We start from the raw sequence: 20154 nt of genomic DNA on the forward strand, positions 1-20154 counted from the left end.
AAGGCGGATCACAATGTAAAGATAATAGTCCTTACATAATGTAATATATATTTATTATACTTCATAGAAAATCGGTTTTGATAACAGACCCTAGGAAATCTATACCGGTACCCAAATAAGACCAAACTAGCGGGTGCAATTGTATACCCCTCCTAAAAGTCCTAGTAGTAGGGCCGACAGGAAGTGTGGTTGAAACCGCAAAGCAGAAAGTCCCTGACGGCTGACTGGATGAGAGGGATCACCTGACAGCATTCCTGGCACCTTTCTTATAATGGTGGCATGTAGCTGGTGAAGTGATCCCTATTGCCAATCAGCAGAAGAACTTGGTGCTTCAAGTAAAACGTGCGCTTCTTGCCAACTTGTCAAAACTGGGGGTAGGGTGGTCATTGTGGGCAATTACACCCACTAGGTTAGCGTTATTATTTATAGAAGTCGACATCTTGGAGATTAGCACGGAATTCTCTGCTATTTTCCCTTGTCATGATAAAAGACACTATCATTTCCTGTACATATAGATTGAGGACCATAGCACTAGTGTGAACATGGCTATACAAGGATAGTCCTTCTGCAATAGTACTTGCCGCCATTTTACCCCTCAGATACCTTCAAAAGAATTTATTTACGATTCCCCACAAAATAGCTCCTTCAGTTTTGTGTAAGCAACGGGTACACATGAATATACTGAAATCTGGAGCAAGAACCCTGTAAAAGGATATGTAATAAAACTGAATGTCATATTTTCTCTTTAAAATAGAATACTGTATATTATATATTTATACGTTTATCAGTGAAAATTAGATTTCTCTCGAAATTACTCAGACATAAAACCATGTTGCGGTCTATTTAATGTTCTTATGCATCAACCACCATAGTGGGCCCAAAATTGCCCATAGCAACCAATCAGATCTCCTTTTTCACTATCAAACCTGCAGTGGTAATCTGATTGGTTGCTATGGGCAAGTCCTCTCTTAGCGACTGTACTAGGCCTCATTTGGCCTAGTACACCTGTGTTTATAAAGAACAGCATGCGCATGTGACCCATAGCAACCAATCAGGGGATTGGTTTCATTTTCTAAGTTGCATTAGAAAAATGGAAGCTGGGATCTAATTGGTTACCATGGACAACACTTCTGCTTTGCACTGTTTTTCATACATATATACATACACACATTTTTTCACATCACGCTGACTGCAGGTCGCTCCACAGGAGAGGTGTAGCGTCCTCACAAAAACACACACAAACCACCATGATGAAATAAGCGTTTCGGGTCTGACTAGACACGAAACGTACAAATAGTGCGGTTGGTCGTGTACTGCCCGATGTGAGGCATTCATGTGATTAGCCGCTGCTTTCCTGCTCATTAGACATTAAACATTCAGGTTTCAATGCACTTAATTCTGTGTGTCGTAGACATATTGCTTTGAGTTCACTTCACTTATTAATCCCTGGGGATGTGCAAAGTTTTACCAATCACTTCTAACAGTAAAGTGCTGAGGACAGAGGCTGAGTTTAAAAAATAAAGCATGCAATTCCGCTCGGCTAGGTTTGTATACAGATCTATAGGGGACGCTGGAGATCTAGGGCAAAGGGCAACTCACCCACACCCTTAAAAATTTATCTTTGATTGTCGAGCAATAAAATTGGCCAGGATACGGTCATGAGTTACATTTGTTATTCCGTGGTCTGAGGCCTTGCTCTGATCTTATTACAAAATGGTAAATGAAAACATTGATTAGAAAAACAGGCAATAAGTTAAATAAAACAACTAAAATCACACTGAACAGGTCACGGTGAAACCTCATTGAAACACGAGCAAGAGGAATTACAAAACATGGCTACTGCGCCAACCTTACAGTGAATCCATAACCCACATGTATTGAAGACAGCCATTTTGTCCGCCAATTTTCATACATGTATTCTGTCGCTAGTAGGCAGGGGCCACACAGAGACTTTGGATTTGTGATGACCATGAGCAGATACACATTGAGTCGTATCATGTGACGGCGACATGCCAGTAGTACAGTTTCTAGTGCCAGGCTTTACAAAAGTCACCAAGTAGTCGTGGCCAAAAATGATCTCCGCTTGACAGGATTTTTTTTTAGCACAGTGAGCCCTCAACTTGAACGGCTTCAAAATGGCTGCCATAAGTAAAATGGATGAAATGAACCAACGGATGGTCAACAGAGTTATACTGGTAGGTTATATACCATTACGACTTTATGATCCAGTGTAAACATGGTCTAACACTTGAATAATACCCTGGACATGAACGAGTCACACATTTTATGTACAAAAAAAGAAAATAATTCCTACTCCTGCTCTAATTCCCATGTCTACAGATACTAGATCGATGAATTAGTATCTGTGTGTAGAGGCTTCGAAAAGGCAGGTCTCTCTTTTCTAGAAACGACATGTACATATGTATATACACTTCAACATGTCCTTATATCTACACGGCACACAACTAATGAGGATTAAAAAACCAAAACAAAAAAAACAACAGATACATCTTTACACAAAAAAATAAATGACGAGAGTCATCACATGAGAGGTGAACGCATGTAAACTAGCCCCAGTTGCAGAGACCATATGTGCAAGATCAGGGCAGTCATGTGCCCTACGGGATCCAAGAAAAAATATATAGTAAGCACGAGGAGAGTCTTACATCTTCAGAAATGACCAAGAGGACAGCACTAGATAGCCTGACACAATGTGAATACAAAAATACAGCTAAATTGGGGGCTAAGCACAGTGAGTAGGTCACTAAAGGAGGACATTTCTAGCATGGAAGCATATCAAAAATGACTAAAGTTAGTCATCGAGCCATTGTCTCTAGGTTGTCCACAGCTTACGCGCCTCCTCCCGTGGTCAGGAGAGCGTTCTTTAACAGGTAGTAAAGGTTCGATGGTTTCTGTAGAAGAAACACTGAAATGTTGGGAGTATGTGTTGATAAGTAGCTAGTGGTTCTAGCAGGTGCCAAGTACAATAGACGTGGCTTCGAGGAAACGTACAGTAAGGCTTCTTGTAAGATCTAAGTCTGGGAGAAAGGTGCAGTTCTCCCCCCCCCCCCTTCGGAATAGGGGAGAAGTTTAGGAAAAAAAATTCTGTACGACGGAGAGAGTAAGTGTCTTTCTGGGGAAGAGGCTTCTTGTTACACAGCTGTTTCCTGGTCCTCTCTCTGGATCATTTGATAGTGCTGTCTGCTCTCCAGGTAAGCAGCAAGATCGGGGTCCTTCGCTTTCTCAGCGCGGTTTTTTGGAGTGTCTCCCTGAAATACATAGATAAGTGCATTATATTTCTGTATTTCCCATGATATTCCACAGCACTGTACAGATTTTTATCACTCCCTGTCCGCAGTGTGGCTCACAATAGGATGTAATAGACTGATCTGGTGTCTACAAAGACCGAGCACAGTTGACCGGAGCCAAAAGGGGCAATGCCGCTCCTTAGTTTTGACCATAGGTAGGGGGTCCCTGTGGTCGTATCCTCATCAAATCATAAATTCATGGCAAATCCTGTTGATATGTTGATGGAGAGAATACCCCTTTAACTAGTAAGTCGGTATGTTTTTGGAGAGTGATGGAAACCAAAGTACCCAGAGGAAACTCTTGCAAGCTCGGGGAGAACATACTAACCCCATGCCAACATTGCTCTTGCTGAACTCAACTCCAATGCCCCAAAATTGTGAGGCAATCATTGAAGTGGCAGTCGTGTCAGGGGCCTGATCTCTGCCCAATCTGCAATAAAATGCCTATCTAATGTCAGACTGGCAGAATTGGGTAACCCGCTGCTGGATATTAGAATCTTTTTTATCTTACTCGTTTTATTAAGACTATTCAGACAATGAATTTCAAACAATGTTACAGTTATATATATATTGTAATTACAGTGTATGACTTGTATACGCTACAGTAATAGCTCCAGATAAGTTAATTTATCAGTGGAATGAGGAAAAGATGGCATGGGTTCACAAACTTGTCACAATTATGGTCTATGGAGTGGTATTATTTTGTTGTCGGGCAAGAGCTTGGCGAAACCGTGAAGGTGAGGATACTAGAATCTAAGATTTTAAACACAGATTATTTTTCTATTTTCCAGACTATTGGGACTCCTGTTTTGGAATGCCAAATAGTTTGGATGTTGTACTACGGGCATCACTGGAATCTAGCTATATACTGTGGGTCACGAGACCCAATTAAAGGAACACTTTAGGCAAAACTGATACACTGTAATATGCCTATAACTGAACCTAAGGGGGCGGTGCATGACACAGGGTTTCTTTCTTTGCTGTTCTTTGAATCCCAGTGCCATACACCGCCCCCACGGGCCCTGCACTAGGCGGCAAACCGCTGTGTATTCTATAGCCAAACATGTATTTAAACATTATATAGTTTCTGGCAGCCCTGCTGCATTATCAGGTCACTTATGCCGATTCCAGTAATAATGATTAATTGCTGTTTACGCGAGTCCCAAAGATTTTCTGTAAAGTAACTCCGAACCAGAGGGATCATTAACACAGTAAAACAAGGACATGAAGCGAGGACACTGAATAACGAAATACTTCATATTTCCAGAATAGCAAAGGTGACAATACGGTCAAGCACTGTTTAGTGTCGTACTGCAGGCAATAGCTGCTGTGCCAAGAAGTCTTAAGGTGCTCTCCCTATTATTTCTGGCAGACTGCTCTTTGTCTTGTTTGACTCATCCTAAAGTTAATATTACTTAGAGTATATGAGTCATCCCATTACCAGGAATTTAACAGGCAAACTTGGGGGAAGGATTTAAGGTGCATAAGGTTGGGTGTGTGTATATGGAAAGATAAAGGCTAATGAGTGAAAAGTACTGCAGGTCGCTGCAGTATTTATAGAGAAATATCCTAATTAATTATGGGAACATTTGTCAAATGGGTTGCAAAATATCCAAAATTCTGTACTGAGTAATTTCTTAATTTATATTTCTAGTGGTTGAAACGCCAAAACCCCTGCATAGACAGAGTTAGAAAATATCATTCTGACCGCCTGCAGTCACCACTAGAGGGAGCTTATGCGCTTGCTGCATACAGCTTATACATTGAATGCAAAAATAGCACGGTATGCAGTAAGCTCCCTCTAGTGGTGGCTGCAGGCAGTCAGAATAATATATTTTAACTCTAGGTCTATGCAGATGATTTGGAGCACTTATCAGAAAAACGTTCTGAGCTCTATAAAAATATATTAAGAAATTAATCAGCACAGAACTTTGGACTTATATAGATTAAAAACAACCAAGTAGTGTTCAATGGTGGAGATCCACTTTAAGCTGGCCATAGACATAGTTTTCTATCTGCAGTGTCAGGTCTTTTTGGATCCATCTATGTATGTGTAACAGAGTTTGCCAGCTATACATTCTTGGGGCGGCGGAGTGGATTATGTTATAAGGGATGAGTACCGAGATGCAGTGCTAGAACCTTAGGCCCCATTCACACTAGCGTGAATCACGTCCTTGTGCTGTGCGTTGAAACAACGTACAGCACATGGACCCATTGTTCTCAATGGGGCCATTCACACATGCGTGATTTGTCATGCAGCGTGAGTGCGTTGCATGAAACTCACTGCATATCCTATATTGGTGCATTGTCACGCACCTACGCGCTCATTGAAGTCAATGGGTGCGGTGTGTGATGAACGCATCAATTCAATTGAAAATAATAATTAAAAAAAAAAGTGCTTTGCGAGTGCGTGAATAACGCATGCTACTCGCAAAGCCCACTGATGCATAACGCAACACACTCGGACCAGATTCACGTGCGTAAATCGGATACGCTCGTGTGAATGAGGCCTTAGTGCTGGTACCTGCATCAATTCTCAAAGATGGATTCCTTATACATATAGATACAGAGCTGTAATGTCCTACAGCAAATGTATTGTGGATACAATAGCAAGAGAGATGCACAAAAAAAAAAGAGAGGCAAAACTAAAGTGCACATAATGCCGAATAGGTCCCATAAAGCTCAACTTTACTAAAACTCTAAAATATATTGGCACGGGGTTCACCATTACTAACAAAACGATGCCAGAAGATATTAAACTAACATTTGCAGAGAATGTAGGTCTCACTGACCCATCATTAGGGAGGCTGTCTCAGTACCAGCCTGTGTAAGGAATGCACATTAAAACCTGCAGCTGCAGGGAAGGGGGGCAATTTAAGAGGGGGGGGGGGTGACATGGCTGCCGGCAGCTGTCTGGAATTCCTCAGCCTCTGTCAACCCCTCTGCTAACAATTCCTGCTCTTTGTGCCCCCGCCCAGTCTGCTTTACCCCCCTTAGTTTTCATACCAATCGCCTCTGTATCTGCAGCTGTCATAGTTCTAGGGGAGGGGGGGGGGACGAGGAAGAAAAGGGGGGGTACAAATAAGGCAGAGGGGTACAGCTGCACTTATAATGAGCCCATACGTGATGCGGAGTAGATATGTGACACAAGAGTACACCTGTGAATACAAGGTATCTGGAATTCTTCATATAATTCAACATGATCTACCCACACATACCCAGGATCATTCTGGCTGGGTGCAAAAACAGACAAAAAAGAAATAAATAATAAATCAGACCACTCTAGACAAAAAAAACGAAAAATAAAACCGGCTATACCCGCTGATATGTGTCACCAACACCTATGACCAGTGACATCTCCCAGGTTCACAGAGCCATGCTGCGTTGGTGGAGACCCTGGCCCAGTCGGGGCCTTACCCTTCCCTTTCTGGTTTTCAAAAAGCCCCCTGTGCAACGCTGATCACTTAAAGGGGTTGTCTGGTTTGGAAAAGCTCTTTTTTAAATACCCTATTAGGGAATTTAGATTGTAAGCTCTTATGGGCATGGACCACTCTCCTTTTGCCTGATTGTTTGTTCTGTTTTGATCATTTGTTATTTTACTTCGCCAATTGTGAAGCGCGGTGGAATATGTTGGCGCTGTATAAGGATTATTATTGATTCAGAGCAAATTGGATTCTTATCTATTCTCCAGAGTGGAGAGTGGCTACAAAAAATGGTCTCCCACCGTGGAAGACCCATACGTCCATGCATTAGGTTCATCAGAGATATTGACTCCCATTATAAAAAGAAAAAAATATATACTGCACGGTATCTGCTTTTCGGTTGGATGCCTCTGTATTGAATAGCTCAGCCGACCACGCTATTTAATATGGTTAAAAATAGGTACGCCGACGCATTTCGCCCAGATGTATGACATGAGGATATTCTTTTGGCCTTAGAGAGGCCAATGTGGCTCTATGGATACATTCAGTGTAAGCGCCAGAAACTTTCCTGATGCTTTTGCCAAATGCACATGTTAAAATCAGTGCGAACATAGCCTTACATTGATTTTAATGGGCACTGTGTAATGCTTCTTTCCCCTGTGGTGGCCCTGCAGGGGAAATAAAACACTTGCTGCCGGGTTCCCCCCAGATTACAGCTCATCATTGGGGGGTTCCAGCTGGAGGACACCATGCAATAATCTTATAATCAGGGGAATCTCAAGAAAAAGGGATTGTCCAAAGTGGACAATCACTTTAAGACCATCAGAAGAGCTAAACAGTTGGATGCCTCTGTATTGAATAGCTCAGCCGACCACGCTATTTAATATGGTTAAAAATAGGTACGCCGACGCATTTCGCCCAGATGTATGACATGAGGATATTCTTTTGGCCTTAGAGAGGCCAATGTGGCTCTATGGATACATTCAGTGTAAGCGCCAGAAGCTTTCCTGATGCTTTTGCCAAATGCACATGTTAAAATCAGTGCGAACATAGCCTTACATTGATTTTAATGGGCACTGTGTAATGCTTCTTTCCCCTGTGGTGGCCCTGCAGGGGAAATAAAACACTTGCTGCCGGGTTCCCCCCAGATTACAGCTCATCATTGGGGGGTTCCAGCTGGAGGACACCATGCAATAATCTTATAATCAGGGGAATCTCAAGAAAAAGGGATTGTCCAAAGTGGACAATCACTTTAAGACCATCAGAAGAGCTAAACAGTTTTCAATACAACAGCTTGATGGGCGCATCAGGATAAAACATTGGGCCGTAACTTAAACTTGATTTTTCCACCTGAAACTAATAGTACAGTAGAGACTTAAAGAGGCTCTGACACCAGATTATCAAATCCCTATCTCCTATTGAATGTGATCGGCGCTGCAATGTAGATAACAGTTGCCCAAGTTATGAGCAATTTTATATTTATGCAAATGAGCTTTTCAATGGACAACTGGGTGTGTTTTCTCTATTACCAACTGGGCGTGTATTGTGTTTTTACCAACTGGGAGTTGTGAATAGAAGTGTATGACGCTGACAAATCAGCATCATATACTTCTCATCGTTCCCACCCAGCTTCTTTCACTAAAGACACACAGCGTGACGTCACCCACAGGTCCTTCAAGCTTGTCGTCGGACTAAGAAGATACATCGGCTCCAGGCGTCCAAAAGGTTAATATGCTCGTCTCTAGGGAGTTTACTATGCTTACCTGACACGGTGATGCTGCTGCAAATTCAACTGTACGCCTGGAGCTGATGTGTCTTCTCTCTTCCGACGCCAAGGTTGAAGGACCTGTGGGTGACGTCACTCTGTGTCTGCAGTGAAAGAAGCTGGCTGGGAATGATGACGTCTCCCACAGGTCCTTCAACCTTGGCGTCGGAAGAGAGAAGACACATCAGCTCCAGGCGTACAGTTGAATTTGCAGCAGCATCACCGTCCCATCACATTCAATAGGAGATAGGGATTTGATAATCTGGTGACAGAGCCTCTAAGTGAATAAAAATATATAATATAGCTTATAAAACCAGGAAAAACTATGGTGGAATCCTAATATTGGGGGAAAACATGTTAACCCATTCTATGTAAGAACTAAAGAAAAATTGTCAATGCCGATGTATTTTAACTTTCAGATCCACCCCAAAAATTCCACAGTAAAGCCGCACCTGTCTATTTTAACCACGAACTCTGAGAATTTTTTATTCTGAACATTTACCTGCAAATCTGTTTTCATGAGTGATGCCCCTGCTTCTACTATGTAATGACAGATGGTGCGCTGACGAAGAGATGCCGCGAGGTGCAGACCGGTCTCCCCACTGAAAGACAAGAAGGAAAAAAAAAAAAAAAGAGCGAGTCAGATGAAAATGTACTTTTCCATTGAGAATTATAAAAAGCTATGGACATGGCAAAGTCTTAAAGGGAACTTGTCACCAGGTCGAAAATACAGCATGTCTCTCAGAGTCACTATGAGAATTGAACTACTAGCCTCCATTGTGATTGAAAGAGATAAAAAGTTTCTCCATTTGTTTTTGGTTCCCTTAAAGATTAGCTTTAAGGTTAAAATAGTAGTTCACTCCCACTAAGGCTACATTCAGACGAGCGTAGCAAACCTCAGACGTGAAAAACTGCAGTTTTTCACGTAGGAGGTTCACCCGTGCAGGGAGCGATGTCATGGATCCCCCATAGACTAGAGTCTATGGTGGGATGTGTGACACGCAGGAAAATAAGACCGGTCCTATTTTTTTCATGGACCCTTGAAACAATGGTCGTGTGACCGGCCCCAATGAAATACATGGGTCCGTGTGATGGCCGTTGTTTTAACGGCTGTCACACGGACGAGATACACGCTCATCTGAATGAGCCCTTATAGGGACGATAAACCTAAAGGCTATCTTATCTGCATTTGCTGTGTGTGGTTGAATGCAATCTATCGTTCTCTGTGATCAACTATTTCCGGGATGGGGCCCTGTAAACCCAACTAACTCCATCTCCTTGTTTGTCTTCCCTACCTAAATGTTTTTTGTTTTTTTTTTACAAAAACATGGCCCCATTCAGATCTCATTTTTTGAGCAGACCTGTAATGTATATGCCGGGAAAAGCTCCCGATGTATACGTTTAAATGTACGATGTGACGGTTGCCTAACAGTGGCATCCATCACCCATAAGCTCCAATGTTAAAAAAAAAATGGTATACCACACAGTATACTACGCTATTCTATTTTTTTTTCCGCCATATACTGGCATACGGTAAAAGGACACTCTTTTGGCCTTTATTTGGCTAATGGAGCTCTATGGATGAAGCAGCAGGGTGGGAACATGGGGAAGGGTGGCATATGAACGGCACCAAATTTAAACGTGAATATATTGGATTTTTTTTTTTCCTTGGAGCAACGTAGAACTGTTATTTGGAGTTGGTAAACTTATCTGGTTTAAGGCTACAGAGCGACACAGTCGCTCGCAAGTAGCTAGTTAAAATTTGGCATTACCACTACCGCATGGGTAACTTTAACATTTCCCTATAGACAAAAAAAGTTGCAAGGAACCTGGCGATCATCGCTAAAAATCTGACCATGTTGAATTTTTGTGGTTTACACTTGCAACTTTTTGAAGTCACCTAAGGGCCTGTTCACATCACCGTTGCCCTTCAATTGAGGGTTAACACCTCAACGGAAAGGCAAACGGAAACCTCAGCTTCCGTTTCCCTCACCATTGATATCAATGGTGACGGAAACCTAGCTAATGGTTTCCGTCTGTCACCTTTGTGACAGGGTTCCATTGTTCTTGACGGAACCAATAGCGTAGCCGACTGCGCTATTGATTCCGTCAAAGCGACGGAACCCCGTCACAACGGTGACAGACGGAAACCATTAGCTAGGTTTCCGTCACCATTGATATCAATGGTGAGGGAAACGGAAGCTGAGGTTTCCGTCTGCCTTTCCGCTGAGGGGTAACCCGATGGAAACCTCTGACAGAACCCCTCAGCGGAAAGCGACGGTGATGTGAACTCAGCCTAAGAGCCGTACTTTTGCAGCAAATTTGTGTTGCCGCAGAGCCCTAGCCTAAATGGAATATCTTCCGTTGGTGGCAGCTGTCCGCGTTGTATGCAGTGAGCGCATATTATCTAAGGGACAACTACAAATGAGTGCAGTGTCAGCAACGAAGACCTCCGTAGAGATCACTTTTTGTTTTTTAGACAATTATTGCACTTTTATAAGTAACATTCCTCTTCTGAGTCATTTTTGACATTAATGCCTCTTTAACGCTCATGACTCAGCACCTCAGCCCACATAACGAATCTTGGCAGGCATTCAGTTGTAAAACTTACTTCTTCAGCTCTGCAACATCCAGGATTTCAGACGGAGCTTGACAAGAGGAAGAAAGAAAAAAAAGTGATTGTCTGGAAAGAAATGTTACAGCAGGAGAAGACTGGATTCGGTAACATATACAGACATTATTCATATATACAAGGTCTACCCCCCAAAAAACCTCATCTATATAGTGCACATACAGCCACGACACATGGGGTTGAAGACATTTACATTAGCAGAATCTCTCCTGCTAAAAGTCGGTGTGATTTTCAGCTATTAAAGGAAAGTTGTGGTCACCCCGCCTATTCACCCGCTACAATATATATGGCGGCCTGTGGAGGGCAGGCTACAAGGCAAATTCCCCGCTGATTATCTGTAAAAGCATAAAATTATTTCTTCTGATAAGTCCAATTAGGACAACCCCCATCTATATGCCCTACGAGGGCACATGGATGTCATAAAGGTGGCATCCTGTGCTCTATGAGCCAGGTCATTCTATATTTCCCCTATCGGGCTGGCAGCGGCCCTCCCTGCCAAGAACATGTTTGCCGAGTGGTTTCAGGAGCTCTTCCGGGGGTTGTCTGTTATGAGACAACTTATTTAAAGAGGATCTGTCACTAGTTTTTTGAATTCCCTATCTCCTAACTAATCTAAGAGGCGCTGTGATGCTGGTAACCACAGGGTGATTTTTCCCAAAAACACTTACTATTTGCAAAGTTATGAGTATTTTTCTAAATATGAGAATTTGGCTATACTTTTCAAATAGGAGGTGACTCTTTCTTTTCACTCTGGGCGGTAGTTCTCTTCTTCACAGCCAGCAACACAGTGTGATCATATAGTATACAGCTACCATTCCCGTGATGCCTCCGGTTGTGTCACAGCTAGAACTGCGATCCTGGTGTCATATGAAAGATTAGAATCTCCTCTTTCATATAACACCAGAACTGGCTGTTCAAGGTGGTCCACAGCCAGAGATATGGCTGTTTGAAGTGATCCCCTTCCCTCCAGCCTCAGTCTCTCACACTGTGTGAAGCAGCTTCATGCTGATAGGACAGCGTCAGAGGCTGTGAGGAGGCTCCACCTTAGAAGAATCGCTGCTGTTACCTCCCACTTGTCTAGTATAGCCTCATTTGCATATTTAGAAAAAGCTCATAACTTAAAATAATAAACTTTTTGAGACACAATTTTCACTATCATTATCAGTGTGACAGCACCTACTAGATTAGCTAGGAGATTGTGCATTACTAAACTAGTGACAGATCCTCTTCAAGGTAATGAAAGTATAAAGTTCATTCTTAAAGGGCTTGTCCAGATGGGATAACCCCTTTGCATAAGCCTTATTAGAACATATACTGTAAATGTTAGGTTGACTTGTACCCCAGCTTACTTTGGCCATAACAACAGATTGCCGTTGGCTACAGAAGAACCCGCAGCAATCAGCCGATCGTTGGGACAGCTTTATTCTGAGAATAAGTTGTCCAATGAATCCGCTATGAAAATTCTTAGGCTCTTTTCACATATGCATTGGAGGCTCCAACATTATTTTTCCCATCAAAATGACAGAAACGTTGACGGAACCAGATAGACCCCATTGCACGTCAATAAGGTACTATGGCACCGGTGGTGTCCATCGAATAACGGATCCAGCACTGCAGATGTGACCAGAGTCTTAACCTATAAAGAGGCCACTTTGAGGGGTCGCAGGTAAAGTCACAGATTTATACTTCTCAAAGAAATCTGCATTTGAAAAACTTTTTTTTTAATTACACAAACACTCACCAGTCTCAATAATATATTTGACAATCTCTTTACTCCCGGCATTAACTGCGTGATGTAACAGCGTGCAGCCACTGAAGTCCTTCTGAGTCAGGTTGCCGCCAGCGTGATGTGCTTCTCTGAACTAAGATCAAAGAGAGAATATGAAGAAATGGCAATGAAATCCGCTAATAGAACCCTGCAAGTCATGCCCACATTGCAGTATTCCAAGGCCCATCCCCTGCCATCGTGCTGCCCACAGATGCTCATTCCTTTACATTCCATCTAGTCATTACCCAAGAACCACCCAACCCTCTCCTCATATGTAATATGCGCAAAAGTTAATTTGCTAATGCAACCTCCTCTCAAAATCATATATATACCTTTTCAAGGTCGTCGTTTTTTGCAGATTCCAATAAAGTTTCATCTAAAAAAAAAAAAAAGAAGTTTATTGTGTCAATAACACAAAAATGTAAACTTTTCACAATACCATAATTCAGGAAGAAATTTCCTTAGCGGATGTTTCGTTAAATACTCACCTGGGTTATTATCGGAGAGGTTATTGCCGTTTCTAAAAACAAAAGAAAAATATAATTAAAATATGGTTTTCCAAATTTCTTCTTTGTAAGGTGCTATACTATTATCCTGCAGGGGGCAGTGCTTCATATACATAATGAAGACACCTAGTTTTTTTTAATTTTAGTCTATTTTTGCGTATGGCAGAAATACCATCGTTTCAGAGTACAGAGAAGGTGATTGCCTGACTTGGAGAATCCGATTTTGTAAGATAGGTCCGCCGGTGATAAGCTGATCACATGGTTTCCTGCTGCAGGGACCTCCAGGGATCATCTGTAATCGAAGGCGGAGTCTGGCAACAAGTGTTCTGTTCCTCCACAGCGCCGCCGCAGGGGAAATGAAGCATTACACAACTTATTGAAATGAACGGGCTGTTCATTTAATGATTGATGTGTTGGGTCCTCCAGAGTGAGAGATGTTTTTTGTTTCTGCTCTACTCCAGTTAACAGAAGAGTGTCCAGAATTGGGACCCCCTTTATTGACTTAGAAGTGCTTAATAGTGTATTTGATAATGGGGTTTCTGAAGACCCTGAATATTTTGTTAAAACCTCTACAACTTTACTCCCTCTCTCCTACAGATAGAGATCTCACTGTCCAGACGTTTTTCGAGATCGGGTTTTCTGATGGTCCCCAGATTGCGACATTAGAGTTGGCTCAGTTGTCCAAGAATAAGTTTGAAAAACAATGGGCTAGGTGGATTGATCACTCTGGGTGTGCTTCCTCGGAACTCCTGGCGCTCCGCGCGCTTGTTTCAATCTAAATGGTCCTGAGGTTCCAGGGAATACTACTGGCACATGTGGCACTGGAGCAGGGGTGGCGGGGTCCCACATTCAGGAATGGTGCTACTGACGGGAGTGTACATATGGAGAGTTGGAGTGGGATGGGGAGCGGAACTGGGAAGGAGATAGGCTAGGGAAGCCTGTAACGTGATGGCCGGCTGGGGGTTGCAGGGGGGAGTTGGGGAAAGGGGAATGTTTTGTTGGAAATACATGCTTGGGTCCTTGAAGTTATGTTTTCGCAATGTATCAGATTGTATAATGACCTGTACTGTTGTGGAGTTTGTTGAATAAACTTGAACTGATTAAAAAAAAAGGAGTTGGCTCAGTTCCTGGCTAATGGACGCAATCAAAACCGCAGGACGCCACAAAGGTCTTGATTTGCTCCCTTTTTTTTTTTTTAAAGCGGTTACAAATACTATTCAGCCATTTCTATGTTTTATCTGTTTCTAAGAAAACTGAATAAACCTTCAAAGGGATTTTCATCCAGCTTTCTGCAATACCTGAATAGTAAAACTGCCTATTTATACAGTAAAACACACCCCATTCCCAAACTGCTGCATGACTAGATGAATTTGCAGTTAGGTTTTTTGGGAAAGCCGGACGGATATACTGCTTGTCATCCTCATATAGTGCAGAACAAATTTATTATATCATTCTGAAATAATTTGTATAGTAGTAGCATAGTGATGACAGATGAAGATGGACAACCCCTCCGTGAATCCGCTTATTCGCAGCGCTGACTGATTTGTGTTGCCAATCAGCAGCGTGTAACGGGCAGTCATCACCGCTCTCATACGTCAGGAATATTCGGCAAGTTATTTATTTCGCAGAATTTCATGCAATCAGCGTTTCCTGCAAATTAAAGCACATCCTGATGACTAAGAAAGTCAAATTTTGGTATGTGAAGCCTCCTGCTGAGATGCTCTGCAGTCACCCTGAGAGTTTTATGGCTCGCTAGTGTAATGGATCCGATGGACGCTTTGTTTAGTTTATACATTTTTATTAAAAACAGATGTTAACTTTGCATGTCCGTACATAGGACCGTTCCCACTTGTAAATCATGCGATGTTATTTACATGCCACAACCAGAATAATATAATTGTAGGGATTCTGGGATAATGTGGTTGGCACAAATTACCAAGATTGCAAGATAACTTCCCCAGAAATTAAAAAAAGATTTACAGGAAAAATAAGTCCTTGTTAAGGGGATCGCCCCTTTGGACCATTTCTACTTAGAAGGGTCCTTTGATAATAAGCACAACAACAAAGTGTCCCCCTGCTAGGACCCCCAGCGATCAGTTGTAATCTGTGGGGAAAACTATCAGTAAGTGTTATATTTCCCTGCAGCGCCGCCAAAAGGATAAACTAAGAATTACACAGTGCCTATTTAAATGTAATGCAGGACAGGTCCTCCAGAGCGAGAGACGCTCTATGTAACCTCTCTCCACTCTGGCCAAGAGATGAAGATCCTGAACAGAGGACCTGTATTAGCTCAGAATTCCCTAATAAATTGTATGAAAATGGGTTATCTAAATTGGACAACCCCTTTAACTTATAGTATTATATTGATTTTTGAAAAAGATGGGTGATAACCAATATGGATATCATTCTTAAGGTGTCGAGTTGATCGGTGCAGGTCCGGCTGCTGTATCATTTTGTGATCAGCTGTAATTGCGAGGGGCAAGTGGTGGGAGCCGCTCCAGGTAAAATGTAGTTTTAAATGGCGCCCATTCACTGAATGGTGGGTTCGGTAATAAAAGGTTCTGCCAAGTCCGCCAGAGCGGGAGATACTCTTTGCCTCCACTTTCTACTCCACTCTGGCATATAGCTGAGGCCCCCCCAATCCCAACATCCTTAGATCCTATAGGGGTTTGTCATACAGCATCCTACCATTCGAGACTGGCAGAACAGGATGACAACCCTTGTGGGAACTACAACGATAGAAACATTGGTTGCCATCTAGCGTTACCAGAAACGGCTAACTACTGAATTAGATACATTTTTGTATGTTTCTGAGAAAGCTAGGTGACAACCAGTAGATCCAACATTGTAGCTTCTTCAAGGGTGGTCATTCAGCTTTTCCTAGACCCCTGAATGACAAATCAGCAAACATTTACCATAAAGAATAGGGAAGAGGGGTGTATTGCTGCTTAAACAGAACCGGTCACTAGGTTATATAAGTTGAACTAGTTAACTTACCTGCAGAGCGCTGTCTTCCTGATTCCAGAACTGCTTTTTTTTTTTTCTGGACCACCTTGTTCCAGAGATATGGCCCACTGTTGTGTTGGCTCCCTATATGCTAATATGCTGTAGTTAGCAATGGGGTGGAGCTAGCTACCCTGCCTCTGATGCTGACCAATCAGTGCGAGGCAGCTTGAGGGTAGTTCATGCCCTGTTGGCTAACTACAGCAAATTAGCATATAGGGAGCCAACACTACAGTGGGCCATATCTCTGGAACGGAGGGGTCCAGGAAAAAAAGGAAAACAGCGCTGGAGTCAGGGAGACAGCGCTATTCAGGTCAGATAACCAGTTGAACTTATATGACCTAGTGACAGGTCTTTAACTGGGCATATTTGCCATTCACAAAACCGGGAAATCTGTATACCAACCTCTATGGGAGCTGTAATGGTGTCCCTATTGGCGGTCACTCTGCTTTCACAGAGACAGACATATTGTAAGAAACAAATGAACAACGTTTCTAAAGGTTTCCTGGAAAGCTTTGTGACTACCAGTATATCTGCCATTAAAGCTTCTAGAGAAGTGGTCAGTCAGCTTTTTTTAGACCCCCCAGATAACAAATCCGCAACTTATGCAGCAACACAAACCATAAGCGGGATGTATCATTGTTTTAGTAAGAAGGTTTGACATTTGGGATCACCAAGCCTTCGTGGGAAAAAGAAAATACTGAGATATTACTAAGATATGAGATATAATGTATACTAAGCTCAGAATGAAGCAATGAATGAATGTACTGTGCACTGACCTTATGCTTTGTCCCACTTCTAGCTTGGCAAATAATCTATATTGGAGAAACCAATCCCCTGGACTGACGTTATTGGTTTATTATTGACTTTTACTGTGTTTGTAGGATTTATGATTTGGGTGCAGACGTCTATGGAGTTGCATAAGGCTGAGCAGCAGCGGGAGATGCACATACAATCTTAAGAGACGCTTGTTAACCGTAATGATAACATCCAGCCCATTCTTTGCACAGTCCCGCCTGGCCGAGAGGTATGTGAAGGTTATGTATATGTTTGTGTTCTTTGTTGTTTCCACCATCATTCCCACCTTAAACCTGCAGCCTTGGGTTGTTCTCTGCAGTCAAGGTGTCCACAATTGTATTCACTGCTTACTAAGTTATATATTTTTCTTCCCCCGCTGGTGTCCAAAGGTGACAACAGAAACTTCCACCATTAGAACTACTCTAGGGGTTATCACAAAAGTTTTTCAGGCAGCGAAATGGCAAATTATGGAGTAACACAGAACTATAAGATCATGTCATGTTCACAGGTCCAGGATTTGGCGAGGATGTAGGTGTGGCTTCTGCACCTAAATCCTTACAAAATCCACGGATATTATCCTTCCAATGCAAGCGAATTTGGGTCTTTCTAACCCTATTCACATGCATCGTAAAAAAATCTGTACGATCCACAACATGCTCAATTATATGCAGAGATTTCGCATCGGAAATTGTAATGGAGCCAACCCGCATGCGGATCCGTTGGCACGTCCGCGCCAGAAATCCAAGTTTTAGCCTGCAGAGTTTTTGAAAAGTCCACATCAGATTTATTTACCTATGGCAGAACCAACAAGTATGAACATAGTCTTAATCCTAACACTCCATGAAGAAGGCAGATAAGCCATTCAGGAGTTTTAAAAAGCTTTTTGACACTCTATAGAAACTGTAACGGAGGCGAAATGTACGGTCACTTAGCTTTCCTAGAATTGGCTGAATAGAACTTGAAAACATCACAGAAGACGACTCCTTAAAACATTATATACCCCTAAAAGTGTAAGTCAACCTTCACAACCATTTTTTTTATTACTCCAATGCATCTACAATGAAGGAGCTTTGTGATTAAAAATGTTACTACAGTTTTGTGTATACTGCTCATTTGCATGCCTATGTTTCACCATGGTAACAGACTACAAAAAACCTTGTGTAGTCTGAACTTGCAGTGATACTCTCTTCCACCTGTCCCCTACTACTTGCCTAGAATACATGTTAGCAAAAAGTAGGGCACAAATGGACTGATGGATGGATGGATAACTGCAGGATTAGACTACACAGAGTCTATTTGTTGTCTGTTACAATGGAGGCGCAGAGGCCTGCACAGGCGTTATAGACATGAAATGGTGGGACATTTTTACCTAGAGGAATCTATCACCAGGTTTATGTAGTGCCACAGACCCCGATTCCAACGCTGTATTACTTACTTGTCAACGATCAGTTATAAAAATCACTTTTTCTCATGAAGCCAATATTCATAGAGCTGCAAATAGCCCCGCCTACTGGCCGCTGATTGACAGCTTTCTCACCATACTGCGCATAGGAAGAAAGCTGCTAATCAGTCTCGGTTGGGCGTGGTCCGCCACAGTGCATGACTATCAAGTACACTATGTAGTCCTAAATCTTGATGAGCTACGGATAGCCCGGCCCACCTGGCACTGATTGAGAAAAAGTGATTTTTATAAAAACTACTAATCACTGACATGGAAATAAAACAGCGTTGGAAACACTGTTTCTGGCACGACTTTATGCTGCCCTGTAAAAATAGCCTTTTGAGATTTTGTTGAAAATGTAAGAAATTGATGCTAAAGTTCTAAGCCTTGTAACGTCCTAGAAAAATAATGTTTAAAAAATGATGCCAATCTAAGGTAGAGGGAAATGTTAACTAGCAGCTATTTTGTGCGGTATTACGGTTTTACAAGCAGATGCATATAAATTTATAAAAATTCTAAATTTTTGCAATTTTTCGCTACATTTTGGTGTTTTTCACAATTAACTACTGAACGTAATGATCAAATTTTAACACTAACATAAAGTCCAATGTGTCACGAGAAAACAATCTCAGAATCGCTTGGATAAGTAAAAGCATTCCAAAGTTATTACCACATAAAGTGACACGTCAGATTGAAAAATAAGGTTCTGTCAGGAAGGTCGAAACTGGCCGCAGCGGGAAGGGGTTAATCTTACATTATGTAAAAATCTTGCTCTAGCATTTTAAAGAAGTCCTTTGAGGCATCCCATGGACTATACTGTAAAGATATTATAACGTGTGAAAAACATTTACAGGACGGATCCAGGGATGAATAGATGGGATTATGAGGCAAAAAGGATTTGGTGCATTACAAGAATCAGCAAAAAGACTAATGTACTCGATACACAAAGGAATCATCTGGTGGGTCACACGGGTAAGACAAACGCATCACAATGTAAATATGAATTGGTGCACATCTACTCCTATTATAGAACAATGGCTTCTTCATTGATGATGCCAACCTAGAGATCCAGGACATACCTATGCCCAGATGACACATCCATTTGGGTGACGGAGCTATTACTACACGTCCTGCCCCGGCAAGCAGATGCCTGCTGAAGATCAGATACAGCAGGGGAATCCGGGGGAGAGGATGGTGGTGGTAGTAGTGGGAACTGGAAATGTTGGCTACTTGGGTTTGCAGAGTGGTCCTTGGAGTCAGGCATTGCTGGAGAAGTGCCCACAGACTGAGTAATGATCAGTTCCGGGTCCAGGACGTAGAGCTCGTCCTGGCAAATTTCCAGCACAAAGTTCAAGTGTTCCTATAAAGAGACACGGATGTTTAGAATGAAAGTTCTCAGCGCACCTAGCACATCTATCTCTCGGCCTATATATTTACTTTGGTTTTACATAGGCATTCAGATTAGGCTGTGTTCACATCTGCATTTGGGTTTCCATTGTTCTGCATAGGAG

At 42.3% G+C, this 20154-nt stretch overlaps 1 protein-coding gene and 1 long non-coding RNA gene across 6 annotated transcripts in view; one reads left to right on the forward strand and one right to left on the reverse strand.

The window, feature by feature from the left end:
• Positions 1-2697: 2697 nt before the first annotated feature.
• Positions 2698-20154, reverse strand: part of DGKZ (diacylglycerol kinase zeta) — a 149265-nt gene continuing 131808 nt past the window's right edge. For all 5 annotated transcript variants that reach the window (XM_075837927.1, XM_075837928.1, XM_075837925.1 and 2 more), the window contains 7 exons: positions 19723-20003; positions 13384-13415; positions 13228-13271; positions 12869-12989; positions 11107-11143; positions 8998-9097; positions 2698-3269 (listed from right to left, as the gene is read on the reverse strand). In XM_075837927.1, the coding sequence (XP_075694042.1) occupies positions 3153-3269; positions 8998-9097; positions 11107-11143; positions 12869-12989; positions 13228-13271; positions 13384-13415; positions 19723-20003 (732 nt within the window). In that variant the 3' untranslated portion in view covers positions 2698-3152. The remainder of the gene's footprint in view (positions 3270-8997; positions 9098-11106; positions 11144-12868; positions 12990-13227; positions 13272-13383; positions 13416-19722; positions 20004-20154) is intronic.
• Positions 11077-14282, forward strand: LOC142660893 (uncharacterized). Its single transcript, XR_012850582.1, has 3 exons — positions 11077-11216; positions 12653-12793; positions 13999-14282. It is a non-coding gene; the product is annotated as an uncharacterized LOC142660893 (long non-coding RNA).

Source organism: Rhinoderma darwinii, chromosome 9 (genome assembly GCF_050947455.1).
Source record: "Rhinoderma darwinii isolate aRhiDar2 chromosome 9, aRhiDar2.hap1, whole genome shotgun sequence".
Lineage (NCBI taxonomy): Eukaryota > Metazoa > Chordata > Amphibia > Anura > Rhinodermatidae > Rhinoderma > Rhinoderma darwinii.